Below are 13,403 nucleotides of genomic sequence, written 5' to 3'. Positions count from 1 at the left end.
TAAATATTATTATAAAAATATCCATAAATGGATTTTAAACTCATGACTAAAATGGAAATAATTGAATAAAGTAAATGCACATTTCTGTATACATACAAGAACATCAAAGGGACATCAAGTAATGGAAATAATCTCATTCCAACTCCCTGGGCCCTTTTAAGTTATATTAACAGTTCTTTTAATGACTCCTGTATTGCAATTAAAAAGTCTTCCTATTGCACATACATTTAAAAATCTCAATTATCAACAGACTAAGGGCTTGATCCCTACTAATAATCCTTCCGTTCAGCTAAGAACCACAAATAATCCAATAAAATATGTGGGCCACTGCATTTTACTTTTAGCCCATGTGTTCACAAGCCCTGTTCATTTCTAATTGCAGCTTTTATCTTCCTGTCTACATTGCATGGAGTAAATCCAACCCTAAATTTCAATACGACATTCCTAAGCTTAGGATTTAGCAGGGGCTAGATATAAGGGAACATCTGATGATTGCTCCAGCCTTTTCCTAAGAACTGAATGGACAGTTTACTTCCCAGACAGAGCAAATCCTCCTCTAGCATTTTTACTTGGAATGCCTAATTCAGTTCACTTTGCTCTATCTCCCTTTTATAAAGATGTGATATTTTAAGGATCCCTCCTCTACTCAATCTCTGCTAAAAAGTCAGTGTACCTTGCGGCCCCTGGTAACTCCAGGATGTAAGTTGGCTTTCTGCCCTCACAGCCTGGATCATAGTTGATGGTGGACGTGCAAGGAGCTGTTTCACACATTTACTCTCCTCAAGGTTCCAATCCAATTTACCACCCAAGAATAATACCTCCACCGCATTCTGAAATTGTGAACAGGCCATTGCGTTAAAGGCTGACAAAATGGGGCGTAAAGATGGACCTCTATATTTCCGCTTGAACTGTTTTAGGCCCCATTCTGAGAATAGGTCGTTGCTTTAGATGATTCTATGGGGTCCATCCAATTTAATTTGGTATCGAAACACATACCCAAATATTTATATTTGTCCACCTTCTCAACTTTGACATCTCCCACTCGCCAATTAAAAACTCTCTTTCCTTTACCAAGTGCCATTATTTTAGTCTTGTCCAAATTGACCGGAAAGCATTTATTTAAACAATAATCATGGAAAGAGTCCAATTTCTTTGACAGACCCAATTCTGTCATGTCCACTATCACCAGATTATCGGCGTGTAGCAGACATGGGATATGGGTCCCACCTATCTTGGGACTTAAACCACCAACATTAAGTAACGTATTTGGTAAATCGGATAGGAATAATGAGAACAATAGGGGGGCCAGGATGCATAGGTCATTCTTTATCTGTACTTTCTTTGATAAAGTTCATTGGGTATATAAGATTACCCAGGCCCAATTCTGCGAATGCAATTCCTGAATTAGTGAGAATAACACCTTGTTGATACCCAGCATATCCCACAGTAGCTTATGATCGACTAAATTAAAGGCGGACAGCAAATCAACAAGGCAGCAGAACAATCTGCCTCTGAGCTCACTTGCCTTTTTTGCCACTGCTCATAGACTAAGGCTATAATCTATTGGTGAGTGCCCCTCTTTAAAGCCACCTTTCTTGGAATTTGGTTGGTTTGCTCTAGCCAGGCCTTCATTACACCTAACAGTATTTTTGAAAATACATTCTCCCCCACATCCAGAAAATTAATTAGGTAATAATTCTAGGGCTGTGTGGCATCCTCCTTTTTATATATTGGTCTGACTATTGCCCCTTTCCAGCTTTTGGGAAAGTTCTAAGAGTTCAAGACTATTTGGAAAATGACATTTAGGAAGCTTGCCCATCAATCCCACATAATTGTTTTATACAATTACCAGTAGATAATCTGATCCTGCTACTTTAGTTAGTTTTAGGGATTGGATGGTTTCCTTTATCTTCTGGAAGGAGAAGCGCAGCTCTATTTCTACCCCAGCCTTAATCGTATTTCCCCAGTTCTCATCTACCCTTTTACTATCATACAGATTGCTTAAGTGGTTGTGGGATGGAAATCCCAGTTAACATTTGGTGGATTTCTTTTTTAGATTCTTTTATCTGATACTTGGGCTCAAAACGACTGATCTGCCTGTGCTTACACCCAGGGCTACCTAGAAACAAGCCAAAGGAGCAGACCAATCGTAGCTCACTTAATGATTTGTAATATTGTGTTTGCCACATTTAAAAATGTGGACACATTGCACAAGCAAAGCACTGAGAGTCAAAGATTACCAGAGATTGACAAGTACATGTGATCTCCAGCTCATAGGATATGACTGTGCAAATGCTCCAATGTTCTCTTTAAAACTGCACTCTACCGTGCTATTTGCTCATGTCTATGCAAGAGAATGTACTAGGACCTCCAGGGTTCTTTGTGCGGTGCTTAACAGTAACTGATTTGCCTTATCTACACATACTGTAAATAAATACTTTTTTTGTGAAATAAGTGATGGATGTTGGGCTAATTGTGGATTACAGAGAAACCGTAACTAAGTTACAAAATTCCTACTATCTGCTGCTGTAAGCCTCAAACGCTCCCCCTAGCTGTCCTTGGAGAGTCAAGTGCACAAAAGGAATAAAAAGTGATAAATCAATTGATATTGAACTTGAGTGCAATAGTACTCTAGGGCACCACCATTTATAAACAAGAGTACCAATCACTAATACAGACTGACCAAGAACCCAGAGGAAAGAACTCCAAATAATATAGACGCAACCTTTTACATTGTTAAGGCATTGTTACAGTCACACACGTTAAACATGTTACTCACTTAGAAAACAGAATTTTCGGTTTTTGCCACTGGTGGAATCCTTAGGAAGGAATATGTGCTCAAGGCCTTTAAAATGACTGAATCGCAGCTGCAGATCCTCTTTGGTTTCTGATTTCTTAATTCCAGACACGTAAACTATGCTTTCCGTTTCAATGTCTCTGTCCAGCTCCCTAATAATACTGTCATAGTCCAGAGTTGTTTCGCTGACTGGCCTTTGAACCTTTTGGATGACAAACAAATACATAGGTGAAACAAAGGCTTACTGAATATGCTCAATTACCACAAATTTCACATTAGACTTCCATAATTACACAAAAGCATTAATGTTGTTGGTTGATAAAGATTTCACCTCAAAAGATGAAGGTAAACAGAAGATGTGCCTCAGTGGGGAAAGCTAAGGATCCACTCTCTCTCACCTAATTTACTCAGAGCATAATCCTTAGAGAAGCATTTGACATCAGCATATGGAATACATGATTGTGGGCAAAATGGGGCAATCAACTGAAAGCAAGGTAGAATCATTTATTTCTCTTAAGTCTGAATTGTGTGAACATCAAAGGTCTCTAAAACCTTTATGAATGAAGATTTCTGAATTGTGGGAGGAATAAGTAATAAGAGGACATTATATGACACTTCTGTGATCACAAGAGAGTGAATTAGTAAAGTAGGCCAGTCTAGAAGTTAATTTTTGCATGAGGTGCATGAGCTCAGTTTTATGTCGGGCCCAATTACGTAAATTTGACTAGCAAAGCACACGTTTGCCACCAGTTATTGTTGCAATAAAAGATAACATGAAAAAGTAAGAGCAGGGATTCTTCAGGCTCTACTTGGTAACAAGTCTGATTTTAATCTTTTCCCAAAAGTTCAAAGAGGACTTCATTCTTTTTGGTGAAAAATTCCTACATTTGCATGAAGAACATCACTATTATTAATGCAGTTTTTGAGTAGAAGAGAGTATTATCTGCAGAGTGCAGTAAACGCTGATGGGGCTGGATTGTACATGGTCTTAAATAGCTTTCGATTTGATAAAGGATTCCAAATAATGAGTGTTAGCCAGGTAAAATGTTTCCCATTATTTGCTCAGCCTGATTATGTGATGTCCTGGGGGTTTTGACCATGAAGGATTATCGAATAAACTGCTATTTATCCTAACTGGCAATCTGGTTCCTCAGTTCACCCCCTGCTTCAATATGACAATCTGATATTGTATAACTTTGAGCCCATAGTTTCAGATTCTGAATGGCTTTGGGAGGCCAGAAGGTAGTGGCTTTCTTTCCATGTGGTCATTCTTCACATTTTATGTGGAAGGCCAGTAGTGGGTAAAACATTTTAAAGCCCTCATAAACCAGCAAAGGTATCCATAACACATTCTAAAATACTCCCCAGATCAGTAAAGAGTCCCTAAATGTAATCCATGACCAAAAAGAAAACTTGCCAAATCAGTGACTTTAAAGGCTAGTCACTCCTTGCTGCCATTTCTTGGTGTCCATGCAAACGAATCCAGGGCAAGAAGATAGCTTTCACTGTTGGAAGCCTGGTTAAAGTCCCTCCTCAAATCAACACTTTAGAGAGTCTTCAAAGGCATCCATCTTGGTTGCTGCAGCAAAACCTTTTGGGTCTGTGATGGGACAGGAATGTTCCCTCTGCATGGTAAAAGATGTGTACCCCTGGCCTAAGTGACCCGACTGCAAGGGAATCTGGTATCCTAACTCTATTTTGGCCTCAGCGCACACAAAATCCTGCACGCACACTGTGGGCCTAGACCCGGAATTGACACAGAGGCCCAGTGCATGGCTCTGAGGTAATGGAAAGGCCCTAAAAAGCATACTTTTGGCTCGGCACATGACTACCAAAGGTGCCTCTGTCCATGTACAATGAGTAGGGGTTGTGGCTTACTATGATTTTAGCAATTAGTAGCTCAACAGCACTTTTCACCTGTCCAGGAACACCAGTGCTCTACATGCAAGCTTGCGCAAGGTTTCATTTGTGTCATGACAAAACCCTGCAATGATGTCCCTCTGTGAATGTCAAGTGTGTGTGCATGTATGGTGAGAGGGATATGGAGTCCATATTGATTGCAAGTGAGTAGGTATGAAGTTACCAGTAGGATCCATTTTGAGTCGCTCCTTCTCGGACATGGCACAAAATGTAGGTTGTGGAACAGCCCAAGACAGTGGAAGTGTATTGCATGTATTCCAGAGCAAGGGGTTGTAACTCAAGACACAGAAGTGTGGATAGATGGAGACACGACTGCCTGATATTTTTAGTAAGGGGCTGCTGATTAGTTCTTCTTGAGTGCTGCAGTTTGGGTAATGGTGAGTAAATTGGTGTTAGTCAGCACAATCAGTTGCTAGTGAATGAGACATTTCTGGGGAGAGCATAGGTCTTTTGTTTTTCGTTGAGTGGCACGCCCAGAAATGCTGATGAGAATCATGTGCAAAGCTTCACACTTACTGTGCTCATTTTGTGGGTCCTCTGGCTTTCAGACAGCATCATCAACCTTGCTGTGAGAAGCAGTTACCTTGCACGAAAGACCTGTCTATGCTGCAGAAAAAAACTGAACCATACAAAGAAACCAGGTGAACCCGGTTTCTAAACGCAGACAGTAGATCTATATTTACTGCCTGAAAAGAACATAAAATGGGACCCAACTTCAAAACTTTGTCCCAGTCCCAGCTGTTTCACTGTCCAAGGAGAACAGATGCTATGTTCCAGGACTGTTATGACCCTAAGCCAATCTCTCAAAGGAGGAAGGCATCGTCTGTTTTTTGCAATCCTGTGGGTCTACCACTAACCCTGGGAGTTGTCTGCCTTCTGAGAGGGGAGAAAGTACTGTCTTGCAGCGGTTGGCTAATCTGTGGAGTAGAACCCAGCTGTTGAGTCCTGATGTTCAGAATGGCCCAGAGCAAGCAAACGAAATGTGGGAGCGAGAAGACCGGTGAAGTTCCCAGAGTCCACCTGTCTCCCTGCCTGACTGCCGTGTTAAAGTCCAACTGAGGATAGGGTGTGTACGACTTGCTAGTGTCATTTGTAAAGACTGGCCGATTTGGAGACTGCTGTGGAGAAGGACGCAGACCTTTGATGTATTTCAGCTATACCACAAGCACCACAGACACGAGGAGGAAGATCCTTACACCACAACTGACAGAGCACATTGCTGGAGGGGTCTTCATACAGATGCTGCCATCCAAGCAGGATGACTGCAAAAAGGAGTGGGATTGCCTGAAAGAGCCCCAGTCAGTGCGACAGCTCACCCCATGACCCATCCAATTGCACAGCCATTCATGGTTACAAGTGCACAACACATCATGGAATTCCATACACCTGAGAGATGAGGACTGTCCCACCAAACTCTTTTAGCCAACGTTCACAGCCCTTATCTCTCAGCTGTATGGAATTCCATGATGTATTATCCCCACATTACCTCCTTGAGGTACCTTGGCCTGCTCGCCCTTGCTACTCTGACAATCAAATGCAAAAAGGCTGCACTTGGCCTAGTTAACAGAGCCACAATAGGACGGGCCCCAGAGCACCAGTGGGAAACTACTTCAACCACCACAGTTGGTGCCCAGTAGCCGTCTGTCTGCTCTTTGGCCCAGTCAAATGGGGTCTGAAACACTGCTAGGATTAGGAAAGGCAGAGAGCCAGAACCCAACTCAACACCAGCAGTGTAAGCCACAAATGTAGCTTTTCACAATATGTACAGCCCATGGCTGTGCTCATTGCAACCCAGATCTGAAATAGAAAAATCACCACAATCACCTCAAGCAGTCCCAAGAGCCACATTCTTCCTGTTCTTCACACATCAAACACATCAGACCACATATTTCCTATCTGTGCCTCATTTGTTCACTTGTGCTTGCCCAACCATTAAACATCCACCAGACAAACCAGATCTAAGAAGACACAACACAAAAAATGTACACTTCACTGCTGAAACATGGCTTTAACCCACATCTATTTCATTATGAAGTTTTAAATAGTATTGTGTGTGTTCTGGTAGTTACATCTCAGTGCTGCGAATGAATAAGAAGTCTGGATGCTGAGTGGAAGGGGAGATTTAAACTTAACTGGTTGGAGGAAAGGTCCTGCTGGATATTCATCTATCAGTACACCCAAACACATGACCTCAGTTGTAAGCCATCCTGAACAGTTTGGTCTTTAGGCTTTCTCTAAAGTGCATGCAATTCGACTCAGGCATGAAGCTTTAGTTCAGTACATTCCACAACCAGGGACTGTGGGCCTACCTCAGTGTTTCAGTACTTTGAAGGTTTTTGGGCAAGGAGATGTGCTGATGCTGCACTTAGGCTTCCTGTTAAGAGCATTGTGAATTTCTACATTTGTTTAGTTAGGCAGGTCCTTTACCACAATAGGCATTACAGACAGCACACAGGACTTTGAATGTAACTGCAACTCCAATAAATTCATGCCTAGTGGGTTAAATGAGATGTTTGTTTATCTACCTTTATTTTGCCCACCTATACTTAACTTTGAATTAACTTAATTTGTCCTACCCTCAAGTCATTCCCCTTTTCCTAAACTCAACTTTACCCTAATGTTAACCCTGCCCATAATCCTATTTTAATTTTGTTTAGTTACATTGAATTCTTTTAATATTAAACCTTACTGTAATCTTAAATGGAATTGATCTTAGCTATAACTACATTAAACTAATGCAAGTTATGCATTACAATAAATTAATACAAACTCTAACCCCATTTGCAATCTAATTATATAAAAAATGTAATAACGATGATATAAGTTCAAAACTAACTAACTCTAACCCTTTCCTCAATTCAATTTAAATAATTTAAACAAATCAAGGTTGCTTATATTGTATTAAATTAATTCCTCCTAACCATGAACTAAGTTAATTGTAAACCCCATTCCAACTCTAATGATAACCCTAACCTTATAGTTTATTAAATGCATTTGGTGCTTAATTTGTAAAAGAAACAAGTGTGGGCCTCAAAACTTTTTCTAGGAGCCCGCTTCTGGCATTGTTAAATCCCATGTCTGGCTGGCCGTGCGTCCATCTCAAGCATTTTTTTCTCACCACCCTATCCTTCCTGCCTCTTATCTCACCCTTGCAGGCTCCTCTACCTTTGTCACTGTTTTAATTTTTCTATCATTCTTTCTCCGGGTCAAAGTCTGATGTTGAAAAAATATCAAAAATGAGTGCTGGCGACCACCACCTGCAAAATTATGATTAAATTAACAACTAACATTATACAGATGCTATGTTTTCATGAACCTAACCTTAAAAAAACTAGTTAAACATAAAATATTTACAAATAATTTTGAGATTATTAAACTTACTACTTAACTTTACTTGCATTAAAAGTAGATTTCCTGATGTATGCAGGAAATGGTACCTTCCTTAATGTTGATAAAGTAAAGATGCTGTTGAACTAATACAAGGAAGTAAATATCAGATGAAGTAACGGTGCCAAAGTAAAGATCAGACACTTTTAAAGGTTCTGTTCTGTGACTGGCACAGACAAAAGAAGTGGCAGACTTCCTATTCTAGACAAGCCAACAGGCTAATCATTATCACAATCACTCCCTCCTCCCTGCTTGGCTCTTATTCTGACTCTACAACACTAAAGTTGTCATCTCAAATTAGGTTTCTTAGCCCAAACGAAGAATTCAAGGACAAAACCACAAACTCATAGCAACACTCCTTTTCATTCATACAAACAACACATATTTAGAAGTCTTCAACCTCCATGAACAGTTAGCTATCAAAACTCCCAAGGCCTTGCATTTCACATTTCATTAAGTCTGAAACATAAAGATATCTTCCTGATCTCACGATCATAGTAAAACTCAAATATTATTGTTCTATGTTTGCTTGTGGTAACCATATGACTGGGCCTTGGGTTGCTTCTATTTGTCAGTTTCAACTGCTCCTGGTTTATGGCGAAATTTTTAAAAATAAGGTACAGCTCATTACACGGTTACTGTATTGTGTGTGCTGACATGCAGCAGAGCATGGATCACCTTGCTGAAACAGGTTAGTGAGGATTCTTGTATGGGTGACATTATGCTAAGTGGACTTTTATCACTTTGAATCTGGAATAGAATGCCATAGTTGCAAGAAATGAGTAAATGGGCTGCATAGTCATTTTAAAATCTCCTAGTTATCCATGTCATACATGCAAGTACATACTGAGCACGGTATGGCTGCAGCCTATCATTTAAAAGGAACCCCCTTTTCACCTAGTAATTAATTATATGGTGTTTACCGCTTTCTACATCACAGGAATGTGGTTGGCTGCATCCTAGGAGTAAAAGAATCCCTCTTTTCACTAGTCACTAATTAAATACTGCTTTCCACATCACCGGTATACCTTGATAAGGCTTCCTTCAATGCAGGCTCCATCTAGGATTTCCACAGCCAGCTGGGCAGCTTCAAGTATTTCATACTGAATACAGACAAAAGGCTGCAGGTGGAAAATAAACATTAGCAAAGCAGGAAAAGTGTATCCACAAGAATCTTATCAGAACGATTTACAAAGAGGACAGTCAATACAGGTTTTCTTAACCAGCTCTGCACATAACCGACAGTTTTCAACCTATAGATCGATTAATGCTGTCAGTGCCATGAGCTGGGATAAAGCATTGCTCTCCAAGTCACAAACATTTCCTTTTAATGGGAGATCCTAAAACTGTAAATATGTAATACAATCATTCAACTGATTTCAGATATACATAGAAGAAAGCAAACCAATATCATCTGAAAATGTGGTCAATTAAATACTACTATCTTACAGAATCAAGTTAAACATGCCAATCACATTCGGATTCAAAAATGGAAGCATTCCAATGCGTCTTAGTTAAATAATTCCATATTTGTATAGGTAAAGACCCAGTTGGAGGCTTGATGGGAAACATTTATAAAAATGCAAATTTGTCCTTCATGAGGTGCTCTCCAAGGATCCACACTATCAGATTAGCTCCTCAAAATGAACACTAAACCATTATTGACTATACCATGCTTGTCTACCGCTTTGTAGCCCAACTCCTACTTTATACCAGACCCACCTCTGGGACCTACTATATCTTTAGAAACACCCACTATGAAAGACCCTTAAGAATTCTTTTTACATTAAATTAACTATACCAATAAACCCCTTTCATAGTAACTGCTCTATGATAATAATATGTGTCCCCGTGACATTATCTTTCCGATTATTCAATGCGAACATTAAATAAAACTTTCCATCTAATTGAACTGCCCCCAGCTGACAGAGGCAACACTTCCTATTATAAGAGCTGTTAGACGTCTGCTAGCTTTTCACTTTACAAATGTTCCTATAACTGGTACCAAAATGCTGAACATATTTGTCCATCTAAACGAAGACAAGGTTACCACAAATCTTCAAAAACAGCCAAGTGCTTGTTAGCGTCCATTTTACGTCAAGGTCAGTGTTTGCATGTCTTAAATCCCATTGGTGAATGTCATCCTTAAACATGTTGAGCTTTATCCAACAGACCTGACCACTGACAACAAACAAATCTCCCCTATTCAGCCAAATGTATGGGAAGAATATCAGAATCACAGCTCCAGGATTTTGCTGATCCCTATAACATCCTTGACCCAAGGTAGGCCAGTTTCCACCTACTATATAGCAAGGAGAGAGTCATGTTCTACATTTTTGATGACCAGTCTGAGAAAACGCAGATGACACAATGTGAGTGCTTGTTCATTTAGATAAGTCATCAGCCTTCAACATGGTCCAGTATAAAATCTTAATGGAACAGTGGATAAAGCATGTCAAGACTAATTTCACCAATGTGTAATGATTTTTGATCATTCAGCAGCACTCAAAGTGGGATTACGTAGTAAAATGTCATTTATAGATAGTGTTTAAGGTGGGGATTCAGACTTTTAACCATGACCGAGTTGAATAATTTCTCTCAGACAGCCAATAGGCCATTTCAACTCTATAAATGTTTTGTCCCTTTGTACCTGTGATGTACCATGGGAGCATTAAGCTACTTGGACTCCTAATAGTCATACATTTATTCATCATTCATTTCTATGATTATGCAGATCATATGCAAGTCTTGATCGATTATAAATATAGCCTCCATGCCATGCAGGAGTACATTTTCAAATGTCAGATTCCACTCTTAAAATTATTGGTAGAATAATACTGGATAGGCTGCTCTTCTGGTCCACAGAAAAGAATATCCTTTCTGAGGTCTAATTTGGCTTCAGAAAAAGTCTTGGAACCATAAAACATGTTTAAATTTACATCCAAGTATACGTTTATTAAATCCTGTCCCCTCCAAATAGTATTTATGAATCTTTCATGTGTATTCAATTGCATTACTAGATCCAAGCTCTAGGACACTTTAAGCATCCTGGGTTTCATATGGAGCTGGTCGCCTCTGTGAGGTATGGGGATGGAGGTGAGTGTTCCACTCTTTTGCAGTCAAAAGTGGGGTTCGCCAGGGATGTGTGATGGCACCTATTTTGTTCCTGATTTACATAATTAGGCTGGAAGTTGCTCTAACGAATTGAGGGGCTAATGTTCCACTGGTTAATGCAAAATCTGTACTTGCGCTCATATACTCAGATGCGGCTGTTCTGCTAGCCAGGAGCACTAATAGTTTGAAGTTATTGATGACTTCTTTTGTGTTCTTTATGAAGCAATTAAAGTTGGAAACCAGTTTATCAAAAACCTTTATTATTGTTTGTGGAACAAAAAAATGTTTAACTCACTGCATTAGTATTGGGAGGAGGGTTACTAAGAAAGTGACACAGTTTCCATATCTTAGTGCACTGTATGATAGTGCATGCATCTGAATCCCGTGTGTTAATGATCGGAAAAATCATTTTCTGCACGCGTCTGTCAGAATTTTTACCATTGCCCCCTTCATCAGCAATAAGCCCATTCTTCCTTTGCTTGAAATATACAGGAGGACGTGTCTGCCCATATGGTCCTCTAATGCAGGGTTATGGAGTTATAGGGGTATGAGTAAAGCACAATCTGAGGAAAATAGGGTGTGCCGCCGTCTTTTGGGGGTCCCTTTATCTAAATCTCGGTTTGCTATTCATCAGGAACTGGGTCTGGAGTACACTGAGGACCAGATTATTCTTGATCCCCTGTTGTTGTGGTGCATAATTCAGTACAAGGAGGAAGATAGTTTGAATAAAGAAGTTATTTTGGACTGTCTTTCATGTGACTATGGAAATAGGAAACCCTGGCTTAAATATATTCTGGAGACAACTTCATCTTTAGGTTGCCCATCTATCTATGAGAAACCCTCAATCAATCAAACATTTGTAGAGCGCGCTACTCACCAGTGAGGGTCTCAAGGCGCTGGGAGAGGGGGGGTGAGCTGCTACTGTTCAAACAACCAGGTCTTGAGAAGTCTCCTGATGGTCAGCAGGTCCTGGGTCTGTCGTAGGTGGATGGGGAGGGTGCTCCATGTCTTGGTGGCGAGGTGAGAGAAGGATCTGCCGCCGGTCGTCGTTCGGTGGATGCGTGGAACGGTGGCGAGGGTGAGGTCAGCGGAGCGAAGCTGGCGGTTGGGAGTGTAGAAGGTGAGTCGTTTATTGAGGTATGCTGGTCCGGCGTCGTGGAGTGCTTTGTGGGTGTGGATGAGGAGCTTGAAGGTGATCCTCTTGTCGACGGGGGAGCCAGTGCAGGTTCCTCAGGTGCGCAGTGAAGTGGTTGTGGGGGGATGTCGAGGATGAGGCATGTGGAGGTGCTCTGTATGCGTTGGAGTCTCTTCTGGAGTTTAGCCATGGTTCCTGTGTAGAGGGCATTGCTGTAGTCCAGTCTGCTGGTGACGAGGGCCTGGGTGACCATCCTTCTGGTTCCGGTGGGGATCCTCAAGCATTGGCAAAAAGGATAGAGGGTGGATCAGGGAGCATTTTCTCTGTAATAGAAGGGCCCAGACAGAGGGTAGAGAAGTATTAAAGCCCCCAGTCAGGGATTACTGTCTGATACAAACTGCGCTAGGGGTGGTACCCTACTTAAGTGAGGTAACGGGTACCTGGGAACGTATGTTACTATCCCGCTTTAGGTTGGGCTCAATTAGGTGGCTACTCTGTTTCTCACAAGGTCAATTCGCCTCTTCGGATATTTTCACATGTTCTTGTGATGAGATGTCACTGCAGTCCTTGCAACATTTTGCTTACTTTTGTAGACTTTACCTTCCCCTCACTAAACGTTATCTATTGCCTGTTTTAAGGATGCATACATTTAGCAAGTGCAGAGTGGCGCTGTTATATCTGCTGCTATAAGATGCCTTGATGTCTGTTTAGCAGTAGACTCTTTTTTGAAAAATTGACTATCTGCACAACTCAAAAATGTTTTAATGCTTGTTTTTAGCTTTGATGGTTATTGTATCATGTTTTTACTGATCCTGAATGTGTTTCTTTTTTCGTGAGTTTTTGAGTATTTAGGAACGATTGTGTGTATTTTGTGTCTCTTTTGATCTGATCGAATAAATATGTTGATATTGAACTGTCTGAGAGTCTGAGACTCTTGGTTCGCAGCAAAATTGAAAATGAATGCGCCTTTTGGTATCTGTGGAAGGAGCACCAAGTCACGACTAGCCCAGATCCATCTGACCAGTCTTAATGGTGGCTGTTCCAGTCTTG

General features: G+C 40.7%; 1 protein-coding gene across 5 annotated transcripts in view; it reads right to left on the bottom strand.

Annotated features, from left to right (window-relative positions):
• Window positions 1–13,403, bottom strand: part of REXO5 (RNA exonuclease 5) — a 407,232-nt gene that overhangs the window by 119,516 nt on the left and 274,313 nt on the right. For all 5 annotated transcript variants that reach the window (XM_085629097.1, XM_085629095.1, XM_085629094.1 and 2 more), the window contains exons 16-17: window positions 9,133–9,225; window positions 2,780–2,999 (exon numbers count right to left, since the gene is read on the bottom strand). In XM_085629097.1, coding sequence (XP_085485223.1) covers window positions 2,780–2,999; window positions 9,133–9,225 — 313 coding nt within the window. The remainder of the gene's footprint in view (window positions 1–2,779; window positions 3,000–9,132; window positions 9,226–13,403) is intronic.

The sequence above is a fragment of the Triturus cristatus genome, chromosome 10, assembly GCF_964204655.1.
Source record: "Triturus cristatus chromosome 10, aTriCri1.1, whole genome shotgun sequence".
In the NCBI taxonomy this organism is placed as follows: Eukaryota; Metazoa; Chordata; class Amphibia; order Caudata; family Salamandridae; genus Triturus; species Triturus cristatus.
The sequence above is the reverse complement of the archived record's forward strand: the minus strand, read 5'-3'. Positions and strand labels throughout refer to the sequence as shown.